Raw genomic sequence first — 26,484 nt, 5'->3', positions numbered from 1 at the left:
AAAAACCCCAAAGATTGTTGGAGGATTGCACGTGGATGACAGGTATCACTCGTCCCTGGTCCACAGGACATGGTATCAGAAGGTATTGAAGCAAGGTGCTTCCTCATGGTCCCTGTTTTCTGGCTCTGCTTGCAGGGGATGCCTGTTGCAGGTGGCCTTGCTGAGGCCATGCTGTTCTCAGCCCATCACAGGTGGGAGTGCTGGAGCTCCTTTCCTGGGGTTTGGCAATGAAGGGGCTGGTTGCTGTTGATCCCATGTAGACAAAGTCATAGTGGTTTTGGAGAAGCTCTGCCAGGAACTGGAAACCAGCCACCATGGAGGTGGCTGCAGAGTTGCATCTCAAAAAGTGTCCCCCCCAAGAAACACACAGACCAACAAATGGAAAACAAAAGCAACCCAGTGATACTGAGCAGAAATAGGCTAATTTAAAAAATACTAAGGTATTGTCTGATCGATAACACTCAACCCAAGCTGCATTTCCAGAACCAATTCATGCATTGATTTTCCCATTGATTTCCAGTAAGTGCTAGGTTCCTGGCTAGATTAGCAAAGGTATTTAGATATTAAACTGGAGACATCTTAGTAGTCTTAGTCATCTTAGTGCTTAAATCCAGTTGATTTATAGTTCAGATTAGGTCTCTGTGCAAGATGTGTTGCCACAAAGTCTTGCTACTTTTTGACAGTTCAGTGAAGACACTTAAAAACCTGGTTTTATATGCCCCAGTTGCTTTGAAAATGAGGTATATTCTCCAAATCACTCAGGCTTTGCAAAGACTTTTAAAACATGGGCCTAAACACTCAACCAGGTATCCTATGTCAGGCTAACTGGGGTTTCTTCCTGCCTGGGAGTTAAGGTTCACGGCTTGGTGTTTCAGTGAAGTTTCTAAATATTTTTACAGCTTATCACCAACCTGTTAAAGGATTCACAGATTCTGAGCTACCAAAGACACAGTCAGGCTATAGATAAAGTGACCAGCTGTATCATTGACAGCACATTTGGGAAACATTAACCAAAAGTAAAAGCCTTTTATAAGAAGGCCATAAAATGGCAGGAGGAATTATGTTTTTCCAAAGTTAATCATTGACTTTTGTTTATTTGGCTTTTTATAAAAAACTTTTTCCTTTCTCTCCTACAATGGATAAAACCTATAAAAGGCCCAGGAAATTGGATTCGGCCTTTTCTTCATGCTAGCCATGCTCGAAGGCTGATGAGACAGAGCCCCACAGAGAAGCTTATCTGAGGAAACCTACTTTGTTGAGAGGTTCTCAGCCCGGACATGAATATGTTGGTCCACCTCTGCCTTCTTTGTGGTCTGAGTGCTGTTGTGACCCCTCAGGATGTCACGCAACAAGCTCAAACGTTTCTAGAAGAGTTTAACAGGAGGGCAGAAAATATCAGCTATGAGAGCTCCCTTGCCTCATGGAACTACAACACCAACATCACTGAGGAGACTGCCAGGAAAATGGTAAGTGCTCCATCCTGCAGGTTTTACTGTTGTTTTTGGAATCTGCTACTTTCTAGTTTATTTTGATTCCGCTGAAGTTGGTTGAAATTAGAGTGCTACTTCTTTGGTAGCTGTGGTTCAGTTTCAAGAGGGAAGAGGGGCTTGCTTTAATGTAGCAATGCCTCACTGGGGCTGCCTGGGCTACTACCAGCCTCTACAGCCTAGGGTTGGTGCCTGGGCTGCCCTCGCACTGCAGGGGGGTGGCTGGAGTCTGGGCTTGTCCCTAGCCATCACCTTAAGTCACCCTGGTGAATGGAGGGAAAAGGAGAGGGAGCACTGCATGTTTGGCTCCAAAATATGAGCTGGATGGAGAGACATGCCGCCTTCTGCTCGGGGTCCACCACCACCAGTGCCTCCTGCCACGGCATTTCTGTGTGGGGCCCCTTTCCTCTTCGAGATGGCACAGCTCAGAGGGGATGGTCTTATCCCAGGGCCTGGGCTAGGTGCTGCCCTGTGGCACGAGGGAACAGGATTCAAGTCTTGTGCCCACCTGAGCTCAGGTCTCCCACTTTTCCTAAGACCGAACTAACACTGCGCTTTTTACTGACACAGACAATGCTGTCTCTCCTCTGTTGCTGAAATTATTTTACTTCTCACTGAATATGCAAACATTTTCTGCATGTAAGCTTTCTATTAAATATTTGCTGATGGTTTTATATAGTGGTCTGCACTCCACACCCTTTACCCAGTGGAGGACTTTTCCGCCCCGGTCCCCATTACTTTTCCCATAGTCAGGGCTGTTGGTAGACTGCCTGGAGGTATTAAGCTGGGAAAAAATGAAGTGAGATCATGGATTTTCAAATGCCAGCAGTGGAGTTTGTAGTGCAGTGCTCTAGTACGTTGGTTTGAAAGTCAATTTCTATCTTCAGGAAGGACCACAGCATTTGTACTTACGCTACCATGCAACACAGTTCTCCCTGCTTCTCAGCACCAACATCTAGCTGTCCCAGCCAACGGGGTCTCTAGGCAAGTACTGTTTATCAAGAGCAGTCAGCCATGATCTGGCTGGTTACTGGTACTGCCGTGCCTCAGCCTAGCATCTCATAATCTTGGAGTCTTTCAAAATGAACAAAACCACCTTGAATTTTGTGGCTGTGTGTGTTTTAAAGTTAACTCAATCTTCAGAGGAAAACAATTCAGAGCATAAAAATGAAGCTGAACATCCTACATCTACTTTTGTGTAATGGTTTAAGTCTTCCAATTTGTGGTCTTATAGCTTGATTAAAACATGGTTTAATTATCGTATTTCTTAATTAAAGCAAGGACTCTGGTTGCTGGAAGAAATCCTAATGACTAATCATTGTCAATCTGGAATGTTTTCCAAGGCACCAGGTACTTAAACTGTAATGTTTCCAAACACATAAAATGAAAGCCCCATATAGTACTTTCAGCATTAATGAGATAATAAAATACATGAGGAGATACCGGCAATAAGAACCAATTAGTCCAGCGCTCAGAGAGAATGTTTTCTCTCACTTGATCTCTTCAGTAGCGCTGGTAATAAACCCACAGCTTCCCCTCCTCTCTTTCTGCTGGAGGAGCGGAGTTAATGAATACTGTCCCTTCTGGCTCCCTCCCGTCCATTTTCCTTGTTAATTGGGCCACAAACCCCATAACTATTCCTCTGACTTATCAACCTGTTCCTCTAATTGGGGAGCCCCCTCTTCTGCCCCGCCACTCCTAAGGCACTTCTCTGTCCCTGCTCATGATAAGGAGTTCAGAAACAGATGTACGCAGTGATGCTCTTCCTCTGGGTGCTTATGAAGCTCTTGGCCACTGAGCTTTGCAAGCTGCTGAGTAGCGGCGGGGCTGTTTGCTCTGCTCCCATGAAGGGGAGAGTTTGGAAAGCCTCCCGGTGGTGGCTGTCCTCCCACAGAGGGGCTGCACGGGCAGGGGGTGATGCAGAGATGGGACTGCCAAGGCCTTACATCTGCCACCGCCTCTCTCCACCGGAGCATAAAGCAGGTACAGTGGGTTCATCAAGCACGGGGCTGGACAACTCAGGCACAGCTCTGGCAAAAGTGTTAGCCTCGCCACGTGTTTGCACAGCAGGTGAAGGGTGCCTGAAAGAGCTCTTCAGGCACAATATGACATTTGTGTTTCCTGATGACTCAGCAGGGAGGGACGGGCATTACAAGTGCTCTCTTCACAACCGGGGAAGCGTTGGTATAAGCATAATGAATTAAACTGTCCCTAAGACCCAGGTTAATTAGTAGTCTTCTTCTTGCCATTTGGGATGGGTGCTGATGTGCTAAACTATGTACAAACACATTTAAAAAAGGTGAATAAGAATAAGACAGTCCCAAATCCAAATACTGTTCTCATGTTGCTACTTTGTGCACTGAAATTTGGGAACTTCACATGTCATGGTATGTAACTACAGCAGTGGTAAAAGCAATCTCATGCAAAACATTGAGGTTTTGCATGCCCAGTTAAGGCACCTATTTAAAGCCTCCTATGCCCAAGTATAATCTTTTATTTACAAAAACTTCAGGAGAAAGTGATATTTGCATAATGAAAAGGCTCATTATCTTGGCTGCTGTCTGTCACTGCTGCTGAACCAGAAACGGGGGATGACATCTGGGTCACAGAACTCTTGTGCCCTGGCTCGTACCTGGTTTCTGTTAGGCAAGGGTGTGTGAAGAAAAGTACTAAAGGAAGCATACGTGGTGATTTAGAGTAGCAGGGAACACAGCACAGTGGTGCTGGATCAATTACAACAACTATGGTGTGATGAGACAGTCCTGCTTTTTGCTGTTTCCAAAGAAAAATGGTTATCTGGGTGTGTGACTATAACAAAGCCAAAAAGTTCTCCAGCTGTTTCACTGCACAGTCCAAGTGCTCAACCCTCAATCCTCAGGTGGTCTCCATGAATTAAGTTCTCCCTGGAAGTAACGTTTTTTTCTCACTGGGTACATCAGGCTGCTGCACTCTTTTGGTGGAGTAATTCAGGGTTTGTGTGAACCCCTTTCAGAACGAGGCAGATGCCAAGTGGTCCGCATTTTACAGTGAGGCATCCAGGAACTCCAGCAGATTCCCGTTATCCAGCATCCAGGATGCTCTCACCAGACTCCAGATCCAGAGTCTCCAGGACAGAGGATCATCTGTGCTGTCACCAGATAAATATGACAGAGTAAGTTGCTGAATGTAGCTCATTTTTGTCAGGTGAGTTGAGCTGCCTCCCACCACACCCCTGAGCGAGGGCATGGTGCTGTCACCACCCTGCTTGTCTCGGGATGATGCTGTCTCCCAGCATCAGTATGGAGAGTGTACCTGTACAAGGTGCTCATAGCATTACAAGACTGGAGGGGTGGTCTGGCTTTAGGAAGCTGGTTCTCATTCAAGTCAGCAGTTTTGCCATGTAATCCATGCAATGAATTTCAAACACACACACGTGTCAGAGTTGTCCTTGCATAAATGGCTGGATTAGTCATAAAAGGAAAAGAGGACCTGTGGTAAATGCTTGGCTAAGTCCAGACCTAGGGCAATGAGCAGAGATAGGTGAAAGGACATTCAATGAGTCAAAAAAGTGGAGGTGGAGGAAGACTGACTTTCTCTGCACATGTTGCATTATCAAACTGTGAAAAAGAGGGGATACTTCCATGCAGCGGGCCCCCTGGGATGCCTGAAATTGGGGAGGGTTGGTGACCTCCTTCCTCAGAAAGCTGCTGAAAGCCATCAGGATTTAGCAAAATTGATAATGAGATTTGACATTTCTACTGACAAGTTCATGTAAAAGGCATGTATAGGTATAATGACTATGTGTGGAATTGGAGTGAGCAGCTATGCAGACTCAAAAGGGATTTCTAGCCAAACACTTGAGGGCTAAATTAGTTTCCTTTTGCTGAAGGTCAAATTGAAACTTTTCGTTGAGTTAGGGGATCCTGCAGTCCTAATTATAGAAGGATCCTGAGATTTTTCTGCTAAGATAGCAGTGTTAACCACCATGCAAGAGAAGCAGTGACTGGCTGGATCTCCTCTCTGATCCAAATGAGATGTGTTTCTGGAAAGACAGATTTCCCTTCTGGGAATGCTGACAGTTCACATTTATTTTGGAGCACAGCAGTGCACTGATGGCAATGCTGTCTCTGTTGAGGAGGTATTTTCTTCAGTATCCTCCTGGTTTAGACAGTTGTAGTTTCCTAGATAAATAGCCTTTGAGGCTGAAATTGTTGGTTCTTGCTTGAAAAGTGACTTTTTGTACAGTCTGATGGGATTCTGTAGGAATATTTAAATATTCTTCACTGATACAAAAATTTCCCTGGGCACCCAGTTATTTTAATGCTGACAGAGATAAAGTTAGAGCTGGTAATTTACTACCCCTCCCATGGACAGCTCTACACAGCTCTGATTTAAAGCTTTAAATGAGAAATAACATAGTCCTAAAGGAAAAGCTAAAAGTGATGCATGTTTTTCTAGAGGTATGAAAACCTTAAAACATAAAAAAAGCCTCAAACCAGAGCTATATAGCATAGCTTCTGAGACACAGCTGAATGATTTCAGATGCATTTGGCCTTCAGCTGACCCAAGACATGAGCTGTAACCTCTCTGTAATGGAATATAAGCAGATCTATGCAATTAGTGTGATGTGATGTTAAAAACCACAAGCAACAGTCAGCCTGGCAGCATCTGCACAAGGGGCCCTGTTTTTTTTGCCATTCAAAACCACAGCCTACCTGGAAAGTTTAGGTGGGTCCACGCTTATGGAAGTTCATTGCTAAACTTTATTGTTTTATTGCTGCTGTATATTGATAGCTCTCTTGTGACAGTCTGTGCTCATTAAATCCAGAGCTCTGTCTAACTGGATATTAAGAACCTGTAGATTACATCTCATATTTGGGAGATTATCGGTCTTTTCCAGCTAGGTACTGGTTCGGTAATGCATTTAGGCAAGTTCTTTCATTAATCTCTACGAGCTTAAACATATGCTTGAATGTTAAGCTGGTGGCTGAAGTATTGAATCAAGCTCTTAAGGAATTAGCATAATTGGCTGTTATTTTGCACAGGGTGGGTTTCTAACGGGCTATCTCACATCTAACTTGCAGCTGAACACTGTGCTAAATATGATGAGCACCATCTACAGCACTGGGACCGTCTGTAAAATCACTGAACCGTCTGAGTGTTTGGTGCTGGAGCCAGGTACGGTACTAACCACTGCCCCTACTGTGTCCTTTACACTCAGGGTTCAAAAAGAAAAAGCCCAAGGGTGGATCCTGACTGCAAGAGAACAGGCTGTAGTTTCAAAAGATATATTCTGCTATCTAAATCTTAGTCATAATTTAATTGCACCTTGCAGTTCAGGGACCTTCAGCAGGATTGCTGCTCATGAGACATACTGTCTCCTACTTGTAGTAAACAAAATTGGGAGAGGGCTCCTCAGCTTGCGTGACAGCCTGCCTGTCACCTGGGGTTTGGCTACATCACAGAAAGTCTATCCTTTTCCCCTGTCATCAAAGTCTTGTTGGACTCAATGTTATGTTGAGGCCAGTCCCAAGAATGCTACCAACTTAAGGGAAGTTAATGTAGAGACAGCATCTAAGGGACTCATGGTCTGCTCCATGTCTCTTAAAGAGAAGAAAGGGATAACCTTAAATCAGAAAAGGACGGGGTAAAATAATGGGATATATCAAACACAAAGTGTTTTCTTCTTAGTTCATGAAATTTTTTTCACTTTGGCTCATTTGCCTGCTGTGAAAGAAAAATGCAGAGATTCTGCTTTTTCAAGGCCTAGAACTGATTTTTTTTTTCCTGACAGGTCTGGACACTATTATGGCTAACAGCACGGATTATCATGAGAGACTGTGGGCCTGGGAAGGCTGGAGAGCTGATGTTGGCAGGATGATGAGACCATTATATGAAGAGTATGTTGAACTTAAAAATGAGGTTGCAAAGCTTAATGGTAAGTCACTTTTTTTTACTTTTTTTCTGGCTTCCAGAAATTAACAAACATACTGTAATCTTGCACAATTTGCACTGGAATTCAAAACCCATACTTTTTTACGCACCGATGAGCCGCACTCTGCACATAATTTGCTCTTGGTGCGCACATTGCAAGGCGAGAGGCAATGCAGACAGGTGCCATTGACCAGATCAGACATCTGTCACCAGCCTGGAACAAAAGAGGGACGCCTTTGCTGGCACCTTTCCCAAATGCTGTAATGTATCAGTGCCCGTCATTACATGCTGCCTTAGCCAGAACTTCACTGCTTGTGACTTATGGGCAAGCATGCTCAATTTAAACAACTTCCGAGCGCTGCTGGTGATGAGTCTTGGCGGTGCCTTCTCTTTTCTATCAGCCTTGACCTTCTTGCACCAGCCACAAGCAGTGGTACCTTTGTAAGCATTATGCCCTAACTGGAATGATCAGATTTGGTAGGCCTGGGCCAGCAGGGGCAGCCAGGTGCTTAAAAAGGATTTTACACTAAGGAAGTGTGCTTCCAGTCAGAGATCTCCACACAAATCATAGGGAACTGTCTCTTAAATGAACAGGAATGCAGGTGGCTGCTAATTTTCTTTGGGGGCTTCTAAAATAACTTCTGAAGTAGCTACATCATCTGTCTCTTGGACAAACTGCAGCTGTATCATCCACTTTCCTATACTCCTTGTTTTGTGAAAATTGACAAGCTAGAGCTAGGCACCAGGAATAAGAAATTATAGTCCAAACAGTTAGACAGGAAAAAACCCCAAACGTTAAGTAACGGTCATTATGACCTTCCTCCATACCACTAAGGAAGAGACCTCAGCTATGAGCCATTTCTACTCCAGGCTTGATGGAGCTCAGTGGACTGGAAGACTCTGTGGAACTGGGAGATGCATTGCAATTCTGGTGTCTTCATCTGCCCTGGTGGTTTTGTTGCTGCAGGAGGAGGCTCATATTCAATATCCACCAGCTTATACTTTCTGTGAGAACCCCTTAGTTTCCAGCCTGAGCAGAGGCTGCCCTCCCTCATAGCTGCAGTCAGGAGTGATGATTTCCTTTGACCTCTGTCTCCAACTGGAATGACCCTAATTAGCAGATAACCATTATTGCAACTTCTGCATTTCTTGGAAATCTCCCATACCTGCATGTTTGTGGGACAGAGCCTTGGGGGACCACTCTCCTTCCCCTAGACCCAGAGCTTCTCGTGCTTTGCTGCTTTGCTTTGGGGGAAAGGCTGCAAGTTTGCACGGGATCAGCAGAGAGCTGTATTGCTCCTGCAGACCTGAGCAGTGCCATGTGTGGTGTCCTGATGTGATGCATCTGTGCTTTACAGGTTATTCTGACTATGGAGATTATTGGAGAGCAAATTATGAAGCAGACTATCCAGAAAATTACAAATACAGCCGTGACCAGCTGGTCGAAGATGTGGAGAAGACATTTGAGCAGGTAGAGGCAGGAAAAATCTCTCACCTTGGCCACAGGGCTGTGTTTTGTGATGGTGGACTCATGTGTCGATGTTGTGAAGGAAGATGAGACCTGCCCTAAACTGGCTAATTTCAGTCTACATGGGGTTAACAGATGTTGGGAGACATACACAGCATTTTTACCTCTGCAGCCATCCTAGGACCAGCTTGGTCCCCTGAGGCTGCGCTGTGCCAAAAGCTGGGAAAGAGGGAGCTGTGCAGATCCATGTCTCTCCTCCAGATGGGGCCCATGGAGGAAGGTGTGTTTCCCATGAGATAGCATCTAAAGTTAGCAATGCTCCCTCCCTTGTACCTGAGCAGGACTTCTGTGGCTAGGATCTGGACTCAGTGCTTGAGCCCTGAGGCAGGGGACAAAGCTCAGCTGCAGGTTTGGGGTACACTTACCTGCTGGGAGAATTTTGTCAGAGACATCTTCGAGGATGTGTTTAGGAGGGATGAATGGCATAGAGCAAAGAGAAAATAATTTGTTTCCTTCTCTTCCTCTGCCTCCAGATAAAACCTCTGTACCAGCAGCTGCATGCCTATGTGAGGCACCGGCTGGAGCAGGTCTATGGCCCTGAGCTCATCAGCTCCACAGGATGCCTCCCTGCTCACTTGCTGGGTATGTCAATGTGGCCGTGTCACACAAGCCTGACTCTGTACACAGGACAGTCACCTTCAAGGCACATGGGAACAGAGTAATCTGCCTGTTTAATCAGGATATTAACAAACAGGTTACAGATAAGAGAAGGGAAGAGGAGAAATGAAGAAGTCATCCCTGGCAGAGATGACATAGGTGCTTAGCAGCAGAGGCAGATAGGGAAGTCAGGTGTCCTCCATCCTTGCCAGAGCTGGTGGCACCCAGCTCAAAACTCCAGCACTGGGCTGGGACTTTTCCCTCCCCTCAGCAGCACTTGTCTTCCTTAGAAATGAGAGTTTCAGAGAGACTTGTTTTTCCTTTTAAATCTTATCCTAAACTCCCACATTTCCTGACTTTGCTTTCAAAGCACGAAACATCAAGCTGCTGTAACTGATGTACATGAACACGGCAACGGCAATCACGTGGACTAACAACATGGATGTTCAGTTGTGAATAAACCTTCAGGAAAGTGATCGGTCCTGAAACCACATTGTGGTTGGATGTATAGGAGTCCCTGTTTGTGTCACTGCACAATTTATAGAACTGTCTGGCACTTTTGAACAATATGTAGTCAATAATTTAAAGTATTTCTATGTTTCTCTCTTTTTTGAAGGTGATATGTGGGGTAGATTTTGGACAAATCTGTATGCCTTGACCGTTCCCTATCCAGCCAAACCAAACATTGATGTAACTTCTGCAATGGTTGAAAAGGTAAGACATGCCTTTATGCAATATGCATTATGTAACAAATCTGGATGGTATAAAAATTATACACTCTCAGCTGCTCTCTAGAAAACCATAGCTGCACTAAGGCAGACACAGCACCAGCAAAACATTCCTTTCTGCATCCCTTTTTGCTCTTCACCTTAGTGTGTTCCTGCATTTTCCACTGTGCCTTTTTGTTTAGCTCTTCTGCTCTCTTTCTTCTCTACCCTCTTTGACTGGCTTAATCTTGGCTCCATTCTATTTTCCTTAGAGACACCTATCCATTAACAGATATATTTTGTACATATAAATATTTCAGGAGTCATGGAGTTGGCTGGTATCAAATATGACCTTTGCCAGCCATCACCATAATCAAATAGTTTGTATATCGCAGGGTTTTTTTTGCCAGTCCTGTTTATTTGGATACAGCTAGGAAACTGCAGTGCTGCCTCTTATCTTTTGATTACTGCATAGCACCATAAGGTCTGTGTTTGAGATCTGTAGTGCTAACAGCCGTGACAGCACCTTTACCAGACTGAGAACGTGGTTGAAGATACCTTGCTGTAGTCCTGCCTGAGCTTCACTTCTTTTATAAAACAAAATGTGATCGGTGGAATTTGATTTCTGAAATGTCATTGTTCACCTGAAATCTACCCTTCTCTCATAGGGAGCACGCCATACAAATGTTACGCTGGCAAGAGAAGGAATAGCTAGATTTGATTCATAAGCAGTTTGTACAAGTCTGCATTACTCTCACCTCTGTTTTACAGTACTGACCCTTTGTAATCATAGATTTGTATATATTGAAGTACCACCGTGAGGAAGGAAGCATTACTTACAGCGCACTGGCGCAAAGGCTGGGCTCACCCTTCTTGGTGGATGTGCCCACTTTAGGATTCTCATCCAACCGAGCTGCCAGCCATCTGAATCTCTGCGAAAACAGTCCAGTAAATGCAGAGCTCCTGCTATGTAGAATAATAAAGCTGCAGAATGACAAAAATATTCTGGACATTAATATGCAGCTACAATCTGATAAGTAACTCCTCTAGATACATTTGCGAGGTTTTATGGTTCTGGCCGAGATCTCCTCTCATGCTTATCTGCTGGGAGTGCAGCTCTGCTCCCTCGGATGAGCTGTCCCTGACTGAAGTGGCTGAAGGGTTGGGTCCCAGATCTGACATGTTACTGACAGGAATGCCTTTTTTATCTTCACCACCTTATCTTTGTTTAAGGGCTTCTCTGGTCTGGGTCAGGTGCTATCTGCTGAACCTCTGAGTGCAGAAACCTATTTTGTTTGTGGTGAATACACTTAATTCCAGTTCCCAGCAGAATTTACAGAAGTGCTGAAGGCAGGCACTACCATCTTACTCACAGTAAGTCAGGTGCTGATCTGAAGTCACTGGGAGATAACTATGAAGTCAGCTGCCCATGTTAAGCCATCCGTTGGGCACAGGCTCCATGCAGAAGCAGTGGTTAATGGTGGTGTTGTCTCTTTCAGAAATGGGATGCAGTTAAAATATTCAAAGCCGCTGAGGCATTCTTCTTCTCCATTGGCCTCGAGAAAATGACTGAGGGCTTCTGGAATAAGTCCATGCTCACAGAGCCGACCGACAACAGGAAGGTTGTCTGCCATCCTACAGCGTGGGACCTGGGGAAAAAAGACTACAGGTACTGGAATTACTATGACCCATTTTTATGCCATCTCCTAGGACATTCATATTTTCACTAAAGGTGCACCATGCTGATTTAATCTTTTTTTTTTTTTTTTTCTGGCTGGTAAGAGGGGAAAGGAAGACAAGAGAGCAGGGGTCTTGTGGGACTGTAAACCTTTCTGTGTAACTTTCTGTGAAGACCTAAGGACTACTCTCAAATTTAATCAGAGAAGTCCCTGTTATTTATATGAATTAGAGAAATAATGACTATGTCCTAGGGCTTAAGGAATAAGCAGAAATGTGGGTGCTTGTGGATACCAGTGAGATTTGTAGACACCTGCACATTCTGCAGCAATAGCACAGGGTCCCTGGGTAGCAAGTGAAAACCTCCTGATAGCCCACCATCTGTCTTTAGCAGATATATCCAGTTTCATGAAAATCCATCAGTCTCTTCCATATTTGGGAAAGGAGAGGGACAGCATGTTCCCACACAATGAAGTCTTCTGAGACAAATTCTGTCCCCTCTTGCAGTCCCCGCAGTTACTGGGGAAAGAGGCTGGTCCCCAGCAAAGCCTTAGTGAAAGCTGCCAGCCTCACACCTCAGCAGTCTGGGGAAGGTGAAAGGAAACCCTACCTGAAGAAATTCCTTTACTAAATAGTACCTATACAAGGATGAAGTAGCAGGAGTCACTGAAACACAGGGTTTTTTACACTACTATCTGCCTAAATTTGATGGTGAGTACTTATTCCAACACACAGAGTAAGTTTATTGCCAAGCTTCAGAGAGCAGCTGCTTCTCACAAAACAGCAAACTTCTCTTACTCCCAGAACAATTTCAAGGTGGCTGAAAGTGTTTTGCTGAGTTCCCCTCCAAGCATCACTCTTGCAGGAGGAACTGCACCCCATGCTAGGACCGGGCGCCCAGGTTTTGTGAGGGTTAGGGGTGTTCGCAAGCTCTGGAGGCTGCTTTGCTTTGTGGTTGCGGCAGGCAGGACTTGGGCAGCAGCTGGCTAGGCCACCGTCTCTCTAACCACAAACACTTCGCTCTGGTGTGCAGGATCAAGATGTGCACCAAAGTGACCATGGACGACTTCCTGACCGCGCACCATGAGATGGGCCACATCGAGTACGACATGGCATACTCTGAGCAGCCCTTCCTGCTAAGAGGCGGCGCCAACGAGGGCTTCCATGAAGCAGTAGGTGAAATTATGTCACTTTCTGCAGCTACTCCTCAGCATTTGAAATCTCTTGACCTCCTAGAGCCAACCTTCCAAGAGGATAAAGGTAAATAAATGTGTAAATATTATATATTTCAGTGAAAGCACTTGCAGGCCTTATTTTGTAGCAGAAGATTGTGCCTGCCAACTGAATGATCAGCTGAGAGGCTTCTGAAAATCTTTCTCCACTAACTTACCAGAAATACCATTTTTTTCCCAAATGACATTGTGAAGCAAGGGTCACTACTTTATAATGCTGATACATAATTCAGAAACAAATAGCTAGCACTTCATTACCTTCAGTACCGAACAACTCATCCCAGAATCTTCATAGTTCATTTATATGAGCCTCCAATAGTCTTTTCAGTTTCTGTTGCATGAATCTGTGCGTATCTCTACCAAGGTATGTATTTAGCAGTTCCAATGAAACTGAAACCTTGAGAATTACATCTCCCACTTAAGTGAATATTGAATGGACAACATAGGTGGGCCCTCATTATAATGCAGTTTGTCTGGCTTCTTTGAGTATTACCTTGTCAGGATGGAGATGTACCAAAGTCTTCAGCTCAAAACTTCCCAGAGCCTGGGAAGTTTTTCAGAGGAGGATAATGAAATGTAAATGCCAAAGGACATACAGAATGGTATACAATAGCTAAGTGATTTTTTCTCATGGTTGTTTTTTCAGTAATATTCTTCCTTCCACTTTTTCCATAGTGAAAATCAGTAATTCAAGCCAGATGTAAGCATAAGCTGTTAAAGGAAGCAACTTTAGCTGTCTAATCAGATACTAATTGCTACCATAACCATTACCGTAACTGCTTCTCTCTTCAGAAACTGAAATCAACTTTCTGCTCAAACAAGCACTAACGATTGTTGGAACAATGCCTTTTACTTACATGCTGGAGAAGTGGAGGTGGATGGTGTTTAGGGGTGAGATTACAAAGCAGGAATGGATGAAGCAGTGGTGGGAGATGAAGTAAGTTTGAGAAACAAAGAGGTTTTTTTGCAAATGAACCTGCAAAACCAACCCTTCGTAGTTACTCAACATACTGAGGTGCCAGTGCCCCCATAGGGCGAGGTCTGTCTCTCAGGGTGTTTCTGCAAAGCCTGGTAGAGTGCCAGCCTGAAACACCCAACAAGGTGCAGACAACGTCTCACCAGCCATGTATCCCCATTAGCACTGTGTACAGCCCTGGGCAGCTTACCCTGCCTCTCGGCACATTTTTTCCTCATTTCTGATGTCAGCTTCTCTGATAAAGACAGCCCACGGCCTTCACACGGGATGTTGCAGATCCCAGGATCAACATTGCCATCCCTCTGACGCATGCCCCAAGACATCTCTGTAGCTTAAGTACAGCCCTTCCCTATGTCTCATTGAGCATATGCTCTGGTTTGCTCACCACCTCCTGAAGGACAAGTGGAAAGTGAAGTTCATCATAGTTGCCAACCTGAGAAGCATACAGATCTTAATCTACCAAATATCTGTGCACACTTCTCTGTTTTGCATTTCCTCCGCATTCTAGACTGGTTTTGGAGGCAAATTGTCTGAAAGACTCCAGACTGCTTCCTTCCTTTCTTATGTATTAAGATACCACCTTTTTTGGTCAAGAAAATACAGTTCCCTTGGCAAATAATAACCAGAGGTGCATTTTCAGATTATGCCCACCAGCCAATCTATTTCCAGCACCTTGGAGCTCAAGATTAAAAAGTGGTTTCAATCAGACTGGAGACTGACATTTCCTGGGTGGGTTAACATGGGGGCAGAAAAATGCAAAGAAACCAAACAGGCCCCACACTGAAAATGGAGCCTGCACTCTAACATGAACACAAACAGTGAGCCTCCATCAGCAAACAAAATCTATAATAAAACTTGATTTAAGCAAGCCTCCTGACCCACTGTAAAAACCAGTCAGCTTCAATTTATTCAAAAGTAGCAGAGATGTCAGAGAAACGGAGAATGACAAATTGTTCAGGGAAGCTTATCACATCTGTTGCAGAGGCACTGCAAAGCTCTCTGCTGGAACAAGGCCTTGAAATACAGGTGTACGGAAAAGATTTCCATATTAGCTTGTTACTATTTTCCGAATTTAGGGCATGGGTTTGTTTCCAGAGTACTGCTCAGAAAAAACGCTCTCAGGAGCGGAAAATAAGGAGAAACCTCATTCCCAACTCAGTGGCACAGCAGGCCATAGACCTTTTGGGTCACCCAGTCTCTGTAAGCACTTACCCAGCACAAAAATGTAAGTGTTAGTCTCCAAACTTGGGATGGCCCAGGGCATGAGGTATGTATGTGAAGCTCATGCCTTGTAGATTATTTCATACTACTAATTGCTCCCCACACATCTTGCTATTGTAGAAATCCCTTCCTTGCACTATCCATTTCAAAGCAGGTTCTTCTTTGTGGTCTCCAGCTATAGAGCAGTACTTATTTGGGGTTACTGGGAGCTGTATGGAGTTCTGTTTAGAAGTCAGAGAGGTGCCCATACGTATCAGACAATACAGAGGAAGGACAGAGTCAGATTATTTTTCCTTATTATATCTTAACAGAAATCCTGTGTTTTTCCTTCATCCCCAGGAGAGAAATAGTTGGCGTTGTTGAACCAGTCCCTCATGATGAAACCTATTGTGACCCTGCAATGCTGTTTCACGTGGCCAATGATTACTCATTCATAAGGTAGCTCAGTGTTTAATTCATAGCTTATATTTTGGGTACAGAACAAGCCCCAGCTACTTGAAACATCTACTGGTGAGTCTCAGAACACAATCCTATTTTGTATAAAGCCCTGACTGAAGGTCACTGATTTCAGCGGAAGATTTTCTGTGGACATCAGGGGCTGCTCCACAGCAATCTCTGAGCAGGGACAAGGCTGCTGAGCTTCTTGCTGAGCAGAGCAGCTTCATGCTGCCGTCGGACTGGTGGGAGCACATCTGTATGAGGGGCTTGCTTCTTGGGAAGACAGCATGCCCTGTACCACTGTCACTTCGGCCATGCACATGCAGTCCTGAAGCAACTAACTATGGGTGTCCCTCCATGTCCCAGACATTTCATTTTAGAGGGCTCAGCTGGAGCAGAGAGTTGGGCCTTAAAAACCTTAGTCGCTTCTGGTTTATGTGGCAGCAAACAGATTTAGGGCTCTTCTGCTGCATTTGATCTTGGCATTTTGTTAAATCTGAGTTAGCATAGCCTATAAATATCAGCTGACCTCGTTCCCAGCAGTGTAGCCTCCCAAGGCTCCCAGGAGCGCCAGCTGACACAGCAGAGCTTTCCAAGGCCAAGGGCTTACAGGTTTCCTTGCCAGATGACTAATAAAACCTGTGCCTTCCTTCTCCTTGCCCTTCCTTTAGGTATTACACCCGGACCATCTATCAGTTCCAGTTTCAGGAGGCACTTTGCAAGGCAGCTAACCATACTGGCCCTCTTCACACCTGTGACATTACCAACTCCAAAGCAGCTGGTCAGAAATTGAGGTAACAAAGCGAATTTCTCACACATAGTAAACTAGAGTATACCAAAGTGTAATTCATCCTTGAACTCTTCTGGACTCAATGAGGTTGCATCAAAATGGACTTAGTTTGAAAATTTAGCATATGTTTACTCCATTTATTTTGTCAAGTTGACTAAATTTACATCCACTGAGGATCTAAACATCAAAGGTTTAATTGCCTGTTAATGAGAAAATAATTTATTTTTATTAATAGAAATGATGGGAGGAAGGAGGGAATTCAGAAGCAAAAAAGAAAACTTTTATACCAATCACAGATTTTTTTTTTGCTAGATGTCTAGATGGAACATGGCAATAACATATATTACCTCTCCTTCCACATGCACAGGCAATTGCTTGAATTAGGCAGATCCAAGCCCTGGACTCAAGCACTGGAAAGTGTAACAGGAGAGAAATACATGAACGCAATGCCCTTGCTCCACTACTTCGAACCTTTATATAAGTGGCTGCAAAGAAACAATTCTGGCAGATACATTGGTTGGAAAACAGACTGGGCTCCATGTACGTACGGCTTGTGTGTGAATTAAGGACACTCAGTAGTCATCACAACCCTTGACCAGAAAAGTCCCTCCCTCTTGTAAATGTTGAAGGCTAGGGAAGCAGGGTTATGGGAAACGCACAGTGAGCAGTAAGTTTTAGTCATGGGAAGGCAGACTGGCTTCCTCATGGCCAAAGCTGGAGAATTCAGCACACGTGGAGTTTGTCACAGCCTCACCCAGTTTTCAGAAATAGAGTTTATTTTTTCTAATAGTGGCAGCAATAGAAAAGTGGGAGGGCTGTGCAGAGGGAAGAAAGACCAGAGGCTTGGAACTACATGGTACCTGCCTGAGAGTGACGTGCCTGTTTTGCAGGGCTGGGAGCCACAGGTCTTGGGAGCCAGGGGACACTGAGCTAGGGGCATAGGGATAAACCAGCACTGAAAAATTACTAACATTTTGTTTGCTGTCTTCTGCTAGGCAAAGATGGGAGCTCAAGGGGAGGAAAAAGGAGATGACCATGAAAAAATGCATTTTTCAGCCTATTGTGGTGACATTGGGTGTTGAACCACCCAGGTTATATATGCGTAATCGCTGTCAGTACTGGAAAGCACTGTAACTCTTACAGTGCTGTGCCAGTCTCTCATGGTGGGATTCACCTAACCGGACACCAACACCTGCATCTGAGCTGCTCATTCCCAATGGTGGGAAAGAGGCGTTTCCTTCAGGAAATGTCTAAAGAAGACCAGAGGACTGCACTCTAGACATGCTCTCTCTTTCTGTCTACTACAAAGCCAGACTTGTGTGACTGACAGCTCAGATGCGGAGTTTTGCAATAGAGGTGGCTGAAGGGAAACAAGATCAATCCCACCAAGCTGGCCAGGGGGAGCAGGGGAACCTCTAAGGAAACTCTAGCCATCCCAGCATTTCCCAGGGACAGAACTTCTGTCACTGCAGCTCTGACATGGCCCTTGTTTCTTTTTAAACCAGATTCTGACAATGCCATCAAAGTGCGCATCAGCCTGAAGTCAGCACTGGGGAGCCAGGCGGTAAGTGAGTTTGTGCTGTGGCACTCTTCCCATTGCTCGGGCAACAGAGATGTTGCGCTAATGGCTCTCAGAAAACAAGGCAGGGTATAGCTGATCTTTGTGCCTGAAGAGTGGTATCAGCTCAGTTGAAGGGTTATCACATAAAAGATGTCTCATCTGAGTTTGTGGTCAAGACTCCATCTATAATTAGTGGAGGGACCTCTCCAGGGAGTGATCCCACCCATTTTAAGAAAGACATCTCAGCTAGATGAGTTGAGTTATTCTGTGGAGGTACTGATAATTTTTTACCTGCTACAGGACAGGCCTGGAGGGCAGCATAGGGGAACTCATGTACCTGAAAATGGCTATATATTCCCCAGCTATGCTGGTGTGTCTAAATAAAGCCTCTACCTAATTAGTTCTAATTTCCATTATCATGGCTATTGTGGCTGCCTTCAGAAGTTATTATTAGAGCAGCTACTTCACATTTAAATGTGGGGTTGAATCCCACTCTCTGTTCTCAAATGCTCTTGATTTCACACTGAAGCACTTCTGTCAGCATCCCTTTGTAGGTTTTGTTTTCCTGTTTGCTGTAATCTTTCCAAGCCCTGATATATTCGGCTGCCTCCCTGTCCTCCAACCCTTATGCAGAGACAGCTTTGTTATTAAGATTGTGGGGGGCAGTCCAGCTGCTTCTCTGCTTCTCAGATGAGAAGGGCTTTCATTCCCAAGAGCTTGTCTGCTTTCCCCAGTTACACCAGCTGGTCCAATAAAATGTATTACAGCAACCAAAAAAACTCATCAAAGCCAAAGACGGCTTTTAAGATTTTAAACAGAGCATTGCCTTAGCCCATTTGCTTAACTGAGGCTGAAAATTTGCTCCTTATTCTAGATGTGCCTCTTTATTCTAATCTCAGAGAGGCAGTGTAGAAGGCTTAAGTGCAGACACTTCATTCCTGTTAATGGCCATTTTCACCTTGCAGAACATTAGCAATTTTCCAAGAACGAGTATGTCATCAAGCAGGTCATTTAGACCTGCGCGTCGGAGCCTATTGGACTAGCAAGGACACAATACCATGGGCTCATTTTTCATACGAATTGATGCTCTCGCTTCTATCACTCCCTCACATGCAAGCCCCACTGGAGTTCTATTGCTTCCTAGACTGCTGAGTCGAGTTAGATACAATTCGAAACTGATATCAACAGCATGAAAAGGTTCCATATTACAACACATTTATTAGTCATTATGGTTAATGTTTATCTTAATACCATTTTTATGCTTGCCTTTTGCCATCATAGTCTTTTGTTGTGCAATTGAGCAGCTGTAAAACAATCTCATACAGATTACTTGATTTGAATTATGGTATGGATGGTAGGTTCCTAAGCTCTGAAGAGCAAGTCATGCATTTTCCTCGCAAAACAAGCCCACATTACCAGCTTGCAGGAAACCTTTTCCGTTCAGTAGCTTTCTGCCTCCCCACAAATTTCCCTTACGCTGAGCTCCTGGGGACGTGACTCTGAATGCTGGTATGCCAGCAGTGGGTGATGGTAGATGCATGACCTGGCATAGAGAAAAGTCAGGGGGAACCTTGGGCAGGAATCTCAGCCTGGCTAGAGAGCAGTATGTTTTGGCTGCTTTATGCAGCTCACAGCACACAGAAGCCAGGAACCCAGTGCAACTGTTTGTTTAAGATGTATTTCAAGCTGCGTTGCACCACTAGGACAGCAGAAAGCATTCTGAGTATGCCAGCAAGTCTTTTTGTATTTCTGCTCTTTAGCACTGGATAGGGCAGAAAGGGAAAGACACCCTCCCCCCCCTGCTGCAGAGCGAACTTCACTGGGGGGACAGCAGGAGCAGCCGCAGTGCACACAGACAGTCCTGCGCCTCTCAGCTATGTACCCTGGCTGTTACCAGCACGGAAGATTCAATAGCCTGAAGTTCTGGCAAATTAAGCATCCAGACTCACGGATGGGCTTACACCAGCTGTGCCAGAGCATGTGCTGCTGCAATTACCCTGCTAATTGTTTTCAGGCTGATGTGATTAAAGCTGCAGCCGTAGCATCACTGTATCACCAGTGTAGCTGATGAGGCTGAAACACCCACAGCTTTGCTTCAGCTGGGGCTTTATCAAAGCGCCTTCCCAAGGGAAACTGCTACAAGACCCCTGCTGACTGACTCAGGGTCTGTCTTATTTAAAATAAGGGGTTCCAGGAGTGTCAGTTCCCTGACTGCCACTTGAAAATGGGACCCCTCTTCAAACATTAATTCACAATTCCCCAGTGGGTAAATGTCACATGTATGATTACGTTATAAAAGGCTGGCACAAAAGATGGTGTTAGGAAATGGAAAGCTGTTAGCCTGCAGGCATTTTGATGGATTTTAGAATGGAAAATCCTTCTTTGAATTAGAGGCCAGACTTACACTGTCTTTCAAGTCACACACGAGATCTTGTAGGGAACATGCTATAGTAGGAGAGAGGCCCTTGGCAAAGTTCGTTTTGCTCTGAAAGGCAAAGCAGCCTCTGTAACGAACAGTGAGGGCCAAGGTAGGTTTCTGAGATGCCTAGGGAAGGCGTGTGGGTAGTCATTACTCAAACACAGATCAGAAGCCAGCTAGGTACTTCCCATCCACACAGCCTGTAATGGTATTTATAAAGGCACTTGAGAGGCACAGTGGCAATTAAAATACATTAGACTTAAAAAGAAAAAATATATAACATGGAAACAAATAAATGATTAAAAAGCTAAGATGCTCAGTACAGAAAGCAGCAGTAGAGGAATCAAGCTCAATTAGCTCCTGGTTAAACAGGAAAAAAAAAAAAAGCCTTGCAGAGCCTAAAGATGTTGGTGAGAAATGAAAAATTGAGAACCCCCGTACAGCAGCATCGTAGGCTGTGACGGTGAACACTGCCAGCTGCCGGAGACAAGAGCGGTAACAACGAGAGGGCTTCAGCGCAGGGCTTTGCCTGCTGCCCAGCAAGCAGGAGAAAGCCGGGGGCATTTGGTGACCGAGGCAAAGGTAACTCAGAGCTTCAATCCATGCTAGTGGGAACAGCCAGAGCTGGCACAGCCCCTGCCCTCTGCACACCGCCGGGCTCGGGCTCGGGGCTGCTTTGCTAGCAGGGCCTTCATGTCACCTGCCCCTTGCCTGAGGCCTGATCCTGCACAGACTGACAACAGTTTTTGCTCTTTTGTCCCATGTACTTCTCTCTCTCTCTGTTTTATATCAAGTGCCAAGAGGAGGACAGGACTGAAAAATGTAGATGGGTTGTATAAAGCCTGTTACAACAGAGCCACCTTCTACCACACCTTCCCAAATGATACTCGAGAAAGTCAGGAGCTGTGTAAAACTATCACTGACAGCATTTACAGGCATTCCTGCTCAGGTACCATAAACACAATTAAATCTAGGCCTTCAGGGGATAAAAAAAATGCCAGAGTTCAGACAGGAATTTTCCCTTCGTGCACATGTGGTGTTGCATGACAGACCAGGCTGCATTATCAGCTCCTGCAGTGGTTTTTGCCCCCTGCACAGCTCTCAGTTCCTGCCCCAGGGAAGCTGTTTTTGACTTCCACCGCAAATAACTTTGGACTCATAAGGCAGGCCGGGAGGAGCCTGCACACAGGCAGTGCATTTTTTTATATCACCTTATCTATTCTCCAGGGAAAAACAACAAATATATGCCTGTTGCAGAAATAGTGATGCAAAGAGTTTTTTACCGAAACAAAACAAACTCCAAACAAAAATCCCAGCTCATCAAGCAAATAAATGAGCCACCTTCACACAACAACCCCACCACAGTGTTTCTCGTTCTTAAAAGAACAGGTCTGTAAATAAAATTATGTGATTCAAACAAGAGCTAAATTATGAAATCTTTAGACCTCAAACAGAATGCACAGTATTTAGTAGGAATAATGTTGCTCCTCCTGCCTTTGCTCCCCATCAGGCCGAGAGATGGGCTGGGACTGCAGCATCTTCAGCAGCCCCATGTAACAGTACCAGAAATTGCCAAGGGACAGCATGATGCAGTGTCGTGTAGCGGGGATGCCTCCTTGGTTATTCCCCTGCAGAGCACCCAGATTAATGGAGCTAAAATGTTTGAGTATGTTCCTGAAGTGCTATCATGGCACAAATAAATAATACTGAAGTGCATGCCAAGCATTACAATTGCTATTTCTTTCTAGAATTATTTCTTAGTGTCAGATAACTTGCTGTCTCTGATTAATTTTTCTTGTGCTGTTTTTTGCAGTATGGATGGGATGAAAGTGAGCTCTTCTTGTTCAAATCATCTGTCGCCTATGCCATGAGAAAATACTTTGCAGAGGTGAAGCAACAGGATGTTAAATTCCAGTGAGTGGCTTGCTTAATTGTGCCGACTATGTCTATATTGCTTCTAGTTTGGTAGTGGCATGAATTGGTGGAATTATATTGTGCCTTCTGTCAAATGTAAGGTGATAGCAAACAATGTCAAACATCAGCTGGTTGTAAAAGGCAAGATGCCAGCTTGGTTACATGCTGTCTTTTCTCTTCACTCTGGAGTCTGAAGTTTAGGAGACACATCCTAAAGATAGGTAACTTCAGCAGGTGCAGAAGGCTTTGTATCCCACTGCTTATTGGTGGAAGTGAGCCTTGAGAATTTGTGCCTGACATATATGGGACTATCAAGGAAGACACATTGATTAGAAATAAAAATTTCTAACAATGTATGTATATGATACTGAATATCCAAGAGGTTTTGGGCCAAGGAAAGATAAACTTGATTATAAAGCACTAGAATTCTAGAATCTTACCTAGGTTCTCTTACAAATATAAAATCTATCACCTGAAATTGATTTTGGTAAGAGAACCAACCCTTTTTATTAGGTTTCTTCAAAAAATTTCAGAAGTTATCTACTTACGCTATTTGATATTACTTTATAGAACATCAGCCATATAACATCTAGGATCTACTCCCAAAGGAATGTAAGGACAAAGGATTTTTTTTTTCCACTTGGTACTTCACACATCACCTCATTCATGAGACCTGCCCCAAACACTCTCTGTTCTGCAGCTGATTATGCGCTTTGGAAAATTACACCAAGGATTGTCTTAGGTACAGGATAGACTCTCTCCATCTAAAGTTACATATTAGCACATAGAAAAAGAAATTCTGTCAGGAAAATTGATTTAACTTCTCAGTTGAGGTCACTAGGAAGCATTCACTCAGTGTAAACTGACGCCATGGCATTGCCGATCAAACACAACTGTTCACTTGCCCGAATTTAAAACTAATGTCATGTCAACAGTTAAAACCCCTTTCTTTTCCATTTCTCATTCAGGATTACAGATATCCATGTTGGACGACAGACACAAAGGATCTCCTTTTACCTTACAGTCAGCATGCCAGGTAATATCAGTGATGTTGTGCCCAAAGCTGACGTGGAAAATGCCATCAGGTGAGATTTTGCTATCTGGGGAAAAAAAAAAAGAAAACCAACCAGGTGAAAGGCAAAGCAGTGCTCATGGCAGCAGAGGCAAAAACGGTGATAAGAAATTTAGTTCTGCAGTTAGTATGGAAATAATGGGATGAGAGAAACTGTTATGACAGAAAGAAAAAAGTCCATCTATCTGATGGTGTCTTGGACAACAGCCAATGTAAAATGCTTCAGGGCGCTTGTAAAACTGCTAATTGTAAAACTGACACACCTAATTGTATCATACCTTGTCAGCAAATATAATTGCTCAGACTTTAGCAGGAACTATTTTATATTCTGAAATACAGAGCCCAGTAACAGTGTATGCATGCAAGTGTGTTTTCTTCCTCTCATTAATGAAAAATTGAAGTGCAAGAATTATTGTTAGCAAGGATTCCAGAATAATGATGTATTAGAAAGACAGCCATATGTATTTAATTATACAGAAAAGAGGTCAGAGCAGGAGCTGGTTCCCACTTATGGGTCAATGAAGAGCTCTTTTATAGCACAGTATGACGTCACTCTGAGTCATTGTTGGAAAAATGGTAAATAAAACTGCAGCTCTGCAGATGGTCACGGATAATGTACAGTGGGAAATGAAGAGGGCACAAATCTAAAAGCAGCAGCAATATGAGATGGGGTTGAAAAGCAGTGAGATAAGTTGGTGAACCAAGGGAGAACAATACAGCTATGAAAGTCACTGTCTGGTTAGCTAGCACTCAACAGCAGAAGCAGAATTTCAGGAAAAACAAGGCATGGAAAATCACTAAGGGAGAGGATTTTCAGGGGCAGTGAAAACCACAAGAATCAAAACTATGGAAGACTGTAGGAGGGAAACAGGTCAAAGCTGTGGTTGCCTGTTGCATATCTAAGAAACTTATGGATAGCCAAGAATCTTAGGGTAAAGAGAATGAGGGGCAAAATACAAATAGAGAGGGAGATCAGAAGGCTGTTTGCCTCATTTTGATAAATGTTAAGATGGATTTTAAAAGTTCATACAGTGTGTGAACATGTCAGTTAAGCCGCAACGGGTTAAGGGCTTAATTTACTGTGGTTGTCACTCGCCACCCTCTGCCAAAAGGAACATGGGTTTAGCAGTACCTCCTGTGCAGCCTTTTCAATTGAGCAGTTCAACAGACACACTGGAGACTTATAAAACAACTAAAAACTATTTATTTCTTTCCGATAAATGAGTGAAACTCTTTGAATTTGCTCTTGATGGCAGGATGTCTCGGGGACGAATCAATGAGGCTTTCAGACTGGATGATAACACACTGGAGTTTGTGGGCATACTTCCAACCCTGGCCACACCTTATGAACCGCCAGTCACCATCTGGTTAATTATATTTGGCGTGGTTATTAGCCTGGTTGTCATCGGAGTTATTGTCTTGATCATCACTGGGCAGAGAGATCGCAAAAAGTGAGTAATATTTTTGAAATTATGATCATGACCATCAGGAGACATCCTGATGATTGAATCATCAGGGTGCTTACAAATAGGCTGCCAAATCTAGCTGAAGCAAATTAGGGAATTAAAGCTTATTATCCCCCTTCCATCAACAGTGATAGCTAAAGGTTCAGCTCCCTGCCTATCAGCGCACGGCATCTTTGGCAGCTTAGTGTGATTTCCCCATCATCAGCAGTTTAACAAAGGCATCTGGATGCTGTGGCTGCAGGGAGCTGGAGCGTGGCCAGGCTTCTGCCAGCCCCACTGCAAGGTGGATGGAATGGCCTGCTGGGGACACAATGCCTTCTCCAACAGCAGAGTTGCCCACATTCATCAGCACCTGCAGTTTTCAATAATCTTGTCGGAGGCTGTCCAGCAATGTAATTTTCCCTAAATATTGTTGCATGAACAGTGATATAGCTGGTTTGGTTTTCTGTGTCTCTCCATTAATGGGGTTTCTAAGAATGTAGTAGGTTTGCTACAGTCCCTCTTAAAAGCAACACAATTCCTTTTATATAAATATTCCCAGTTAAACACAGTATTATTATCCCAGTAGGGGATTCTGAGGATCCAGAAGGACTTGAACAGAACAGGGGCTTCTAATATAAAATGAATTTTCATTACAGGAGAGCGAGAGAATATGGGAGTGAAGCAAGATCAAACTGTGAAGAGGAGAACCCTTACGATGAAGGGGGAAAAAGCAACATGGGTTTTGAATCACCTGAAGAGACACAAACATCATTCTAGAGGACATGGGTACACTAATGGTTTCTGGGTTTTTTAATTTCACTTTTAGCAATAGTCCCTAGCAAGGACCAAAACGCTATGGATGTCATCAAACATAATGTCTTCTGGTTGACCATTAACCTCCTTGTTCATAGACAACAGCAACTAAATCTGCTGTTTATGTGGTAACTAGAAAATATGCAAAAACTGAAGATACATATGTCCTGTGGCTTTTCTATGAATTATGCGCATAATATTACACACTATTTGTGCTGCTTTTTGTAAATGTGCTGCATCCAACTTCTTTTTGTTTCCTCTGTAATGAGATATAAAAACTTGGAAGTATACACTTGTATACGATCAAGACAGACATAACTCATATTCCTAATGCCCATGAGGAACTTCTTGATCTTTCCAGATGGAGACCTAGAAAGTGCATCTAATAGACTGTGAAGAAAAAACCCTGACCACCGGAAGAACCTTAGTGATGAAGAACTCAATTTGATATGAAATAACGGCAATTTTTGCACCTTTAGGAAGTTTGTATCTGTGTAAAATAGATACTGGATGAAGACTAGCAAGCACTGGATCTTTGTTAGGAAGTTGTAACATAAGTTATTTTTCTAACTGTTTGCTTGATAAATATTGTAGAGACCAAATAGCCCATGCTCCCTCAAAAAAAATTTTTTTAAAAGATCTTTGTGTTATGCTCTCATCTAAAAACAGAATAAACTTCCTTAATACTAAA

General features: G+C 44.0%; 1 protein-coding gene across 2 annotated transcripts; it reads left to right on the top strand.

Annotated features, from left to right (window-relative positions):
* Positions 1-1,154: 1,154 nt before the first annotated feature.
* ACE2 (angiotensin converting enzyme 2) lies at positions 1,155-26,484 on the top strand. 2 transcript variants are annotated; one of them, XM_075081939.1, is made up of 19 exons: positions 1,155-1,466; positions 4,480-4,638; positions 6,551-6,644; positions 7,261-7,404; positions 8,759-8,871; positions 9,402-9,510; positions 10,142-10,239; positions 11,732-11,901; positions 12,943-13,169; positions 13,934-14,078; positions 15,678-15,776; positions 16,448-16,570; positions 16,934-17,106; positions 18,072-18,130; positions 22,360-22,460; positions 23,429-23,545; positions 24,789-24,983; positions 25,637-25,766; positions 26,155-26,484. In XM_075081939.1, the coding sequence occupies exons 1-18, from the start codon at positions 1,278-1,280 to the stop codon at positions 25,755-25,757; spliced, it is 2,436 nt and encodes an 811-aa protein (XP_074938040.1). In that variant the 5' UTR covers positions 1,155-1,277; the 3' UTR covers positions 25,758-25,766; positions 26,155-26,484. The 2 variants fall into 2 exon arrangements, with proteins under 2 accessions (XP_074938040.1, XP_074938039.1); XM_075081938.1 differs by having other exon boundaries at positions 25,637-26,484.

The sequence above is a fragment of the Phalacrocorax aristotelis genome, chromosome 1 (genome assembly GCF_949628215.1).
Source record: "Phalacrocorax aristotelis chromosome 1, bGulAri2.1, whole genome shotgun sequence".
NCBI classification, from domain to species: Eukaryota; Metazoa; Chordata; class Aves; order Suliformes; family Phalacrocoracidae; genus Phalacrocorax; species Phalacrocorax aristotelis.
The sequence above is the reverse complement of the archived record's forward strand: the minus strand, read 5'-3'. Positions and strand labels throughout refer to the sequence as shown.

What these genes read in the sequence shown, in the direction of transcription:
- ACE2 (XM_075081939.1), top strand. Translation starts at nt 1,278, where the DNA reads ATGAATATGTTGGTCCACCTCTGCCTTCTTTGTGGTCTGAGTGCTGTT. An exon ending in CACCAGATAAATATGACAGA is followed by an intron (nt 4,639 to 6,550) that starts GTAAGTTGCTGA and finishes TCTAACTTGCAG; the next exon opens with CTGAACACTGTGCTAAATAT. An exon ending in CTTCTGCAATGGTTGAAAAG is followed by an intron (nt 10,240 to 11,731) that starts GTAAGACATGCC and finishes TGTCTCTTTCAG; the next exon opens with AAATGGGATGCAGTTAAAAT.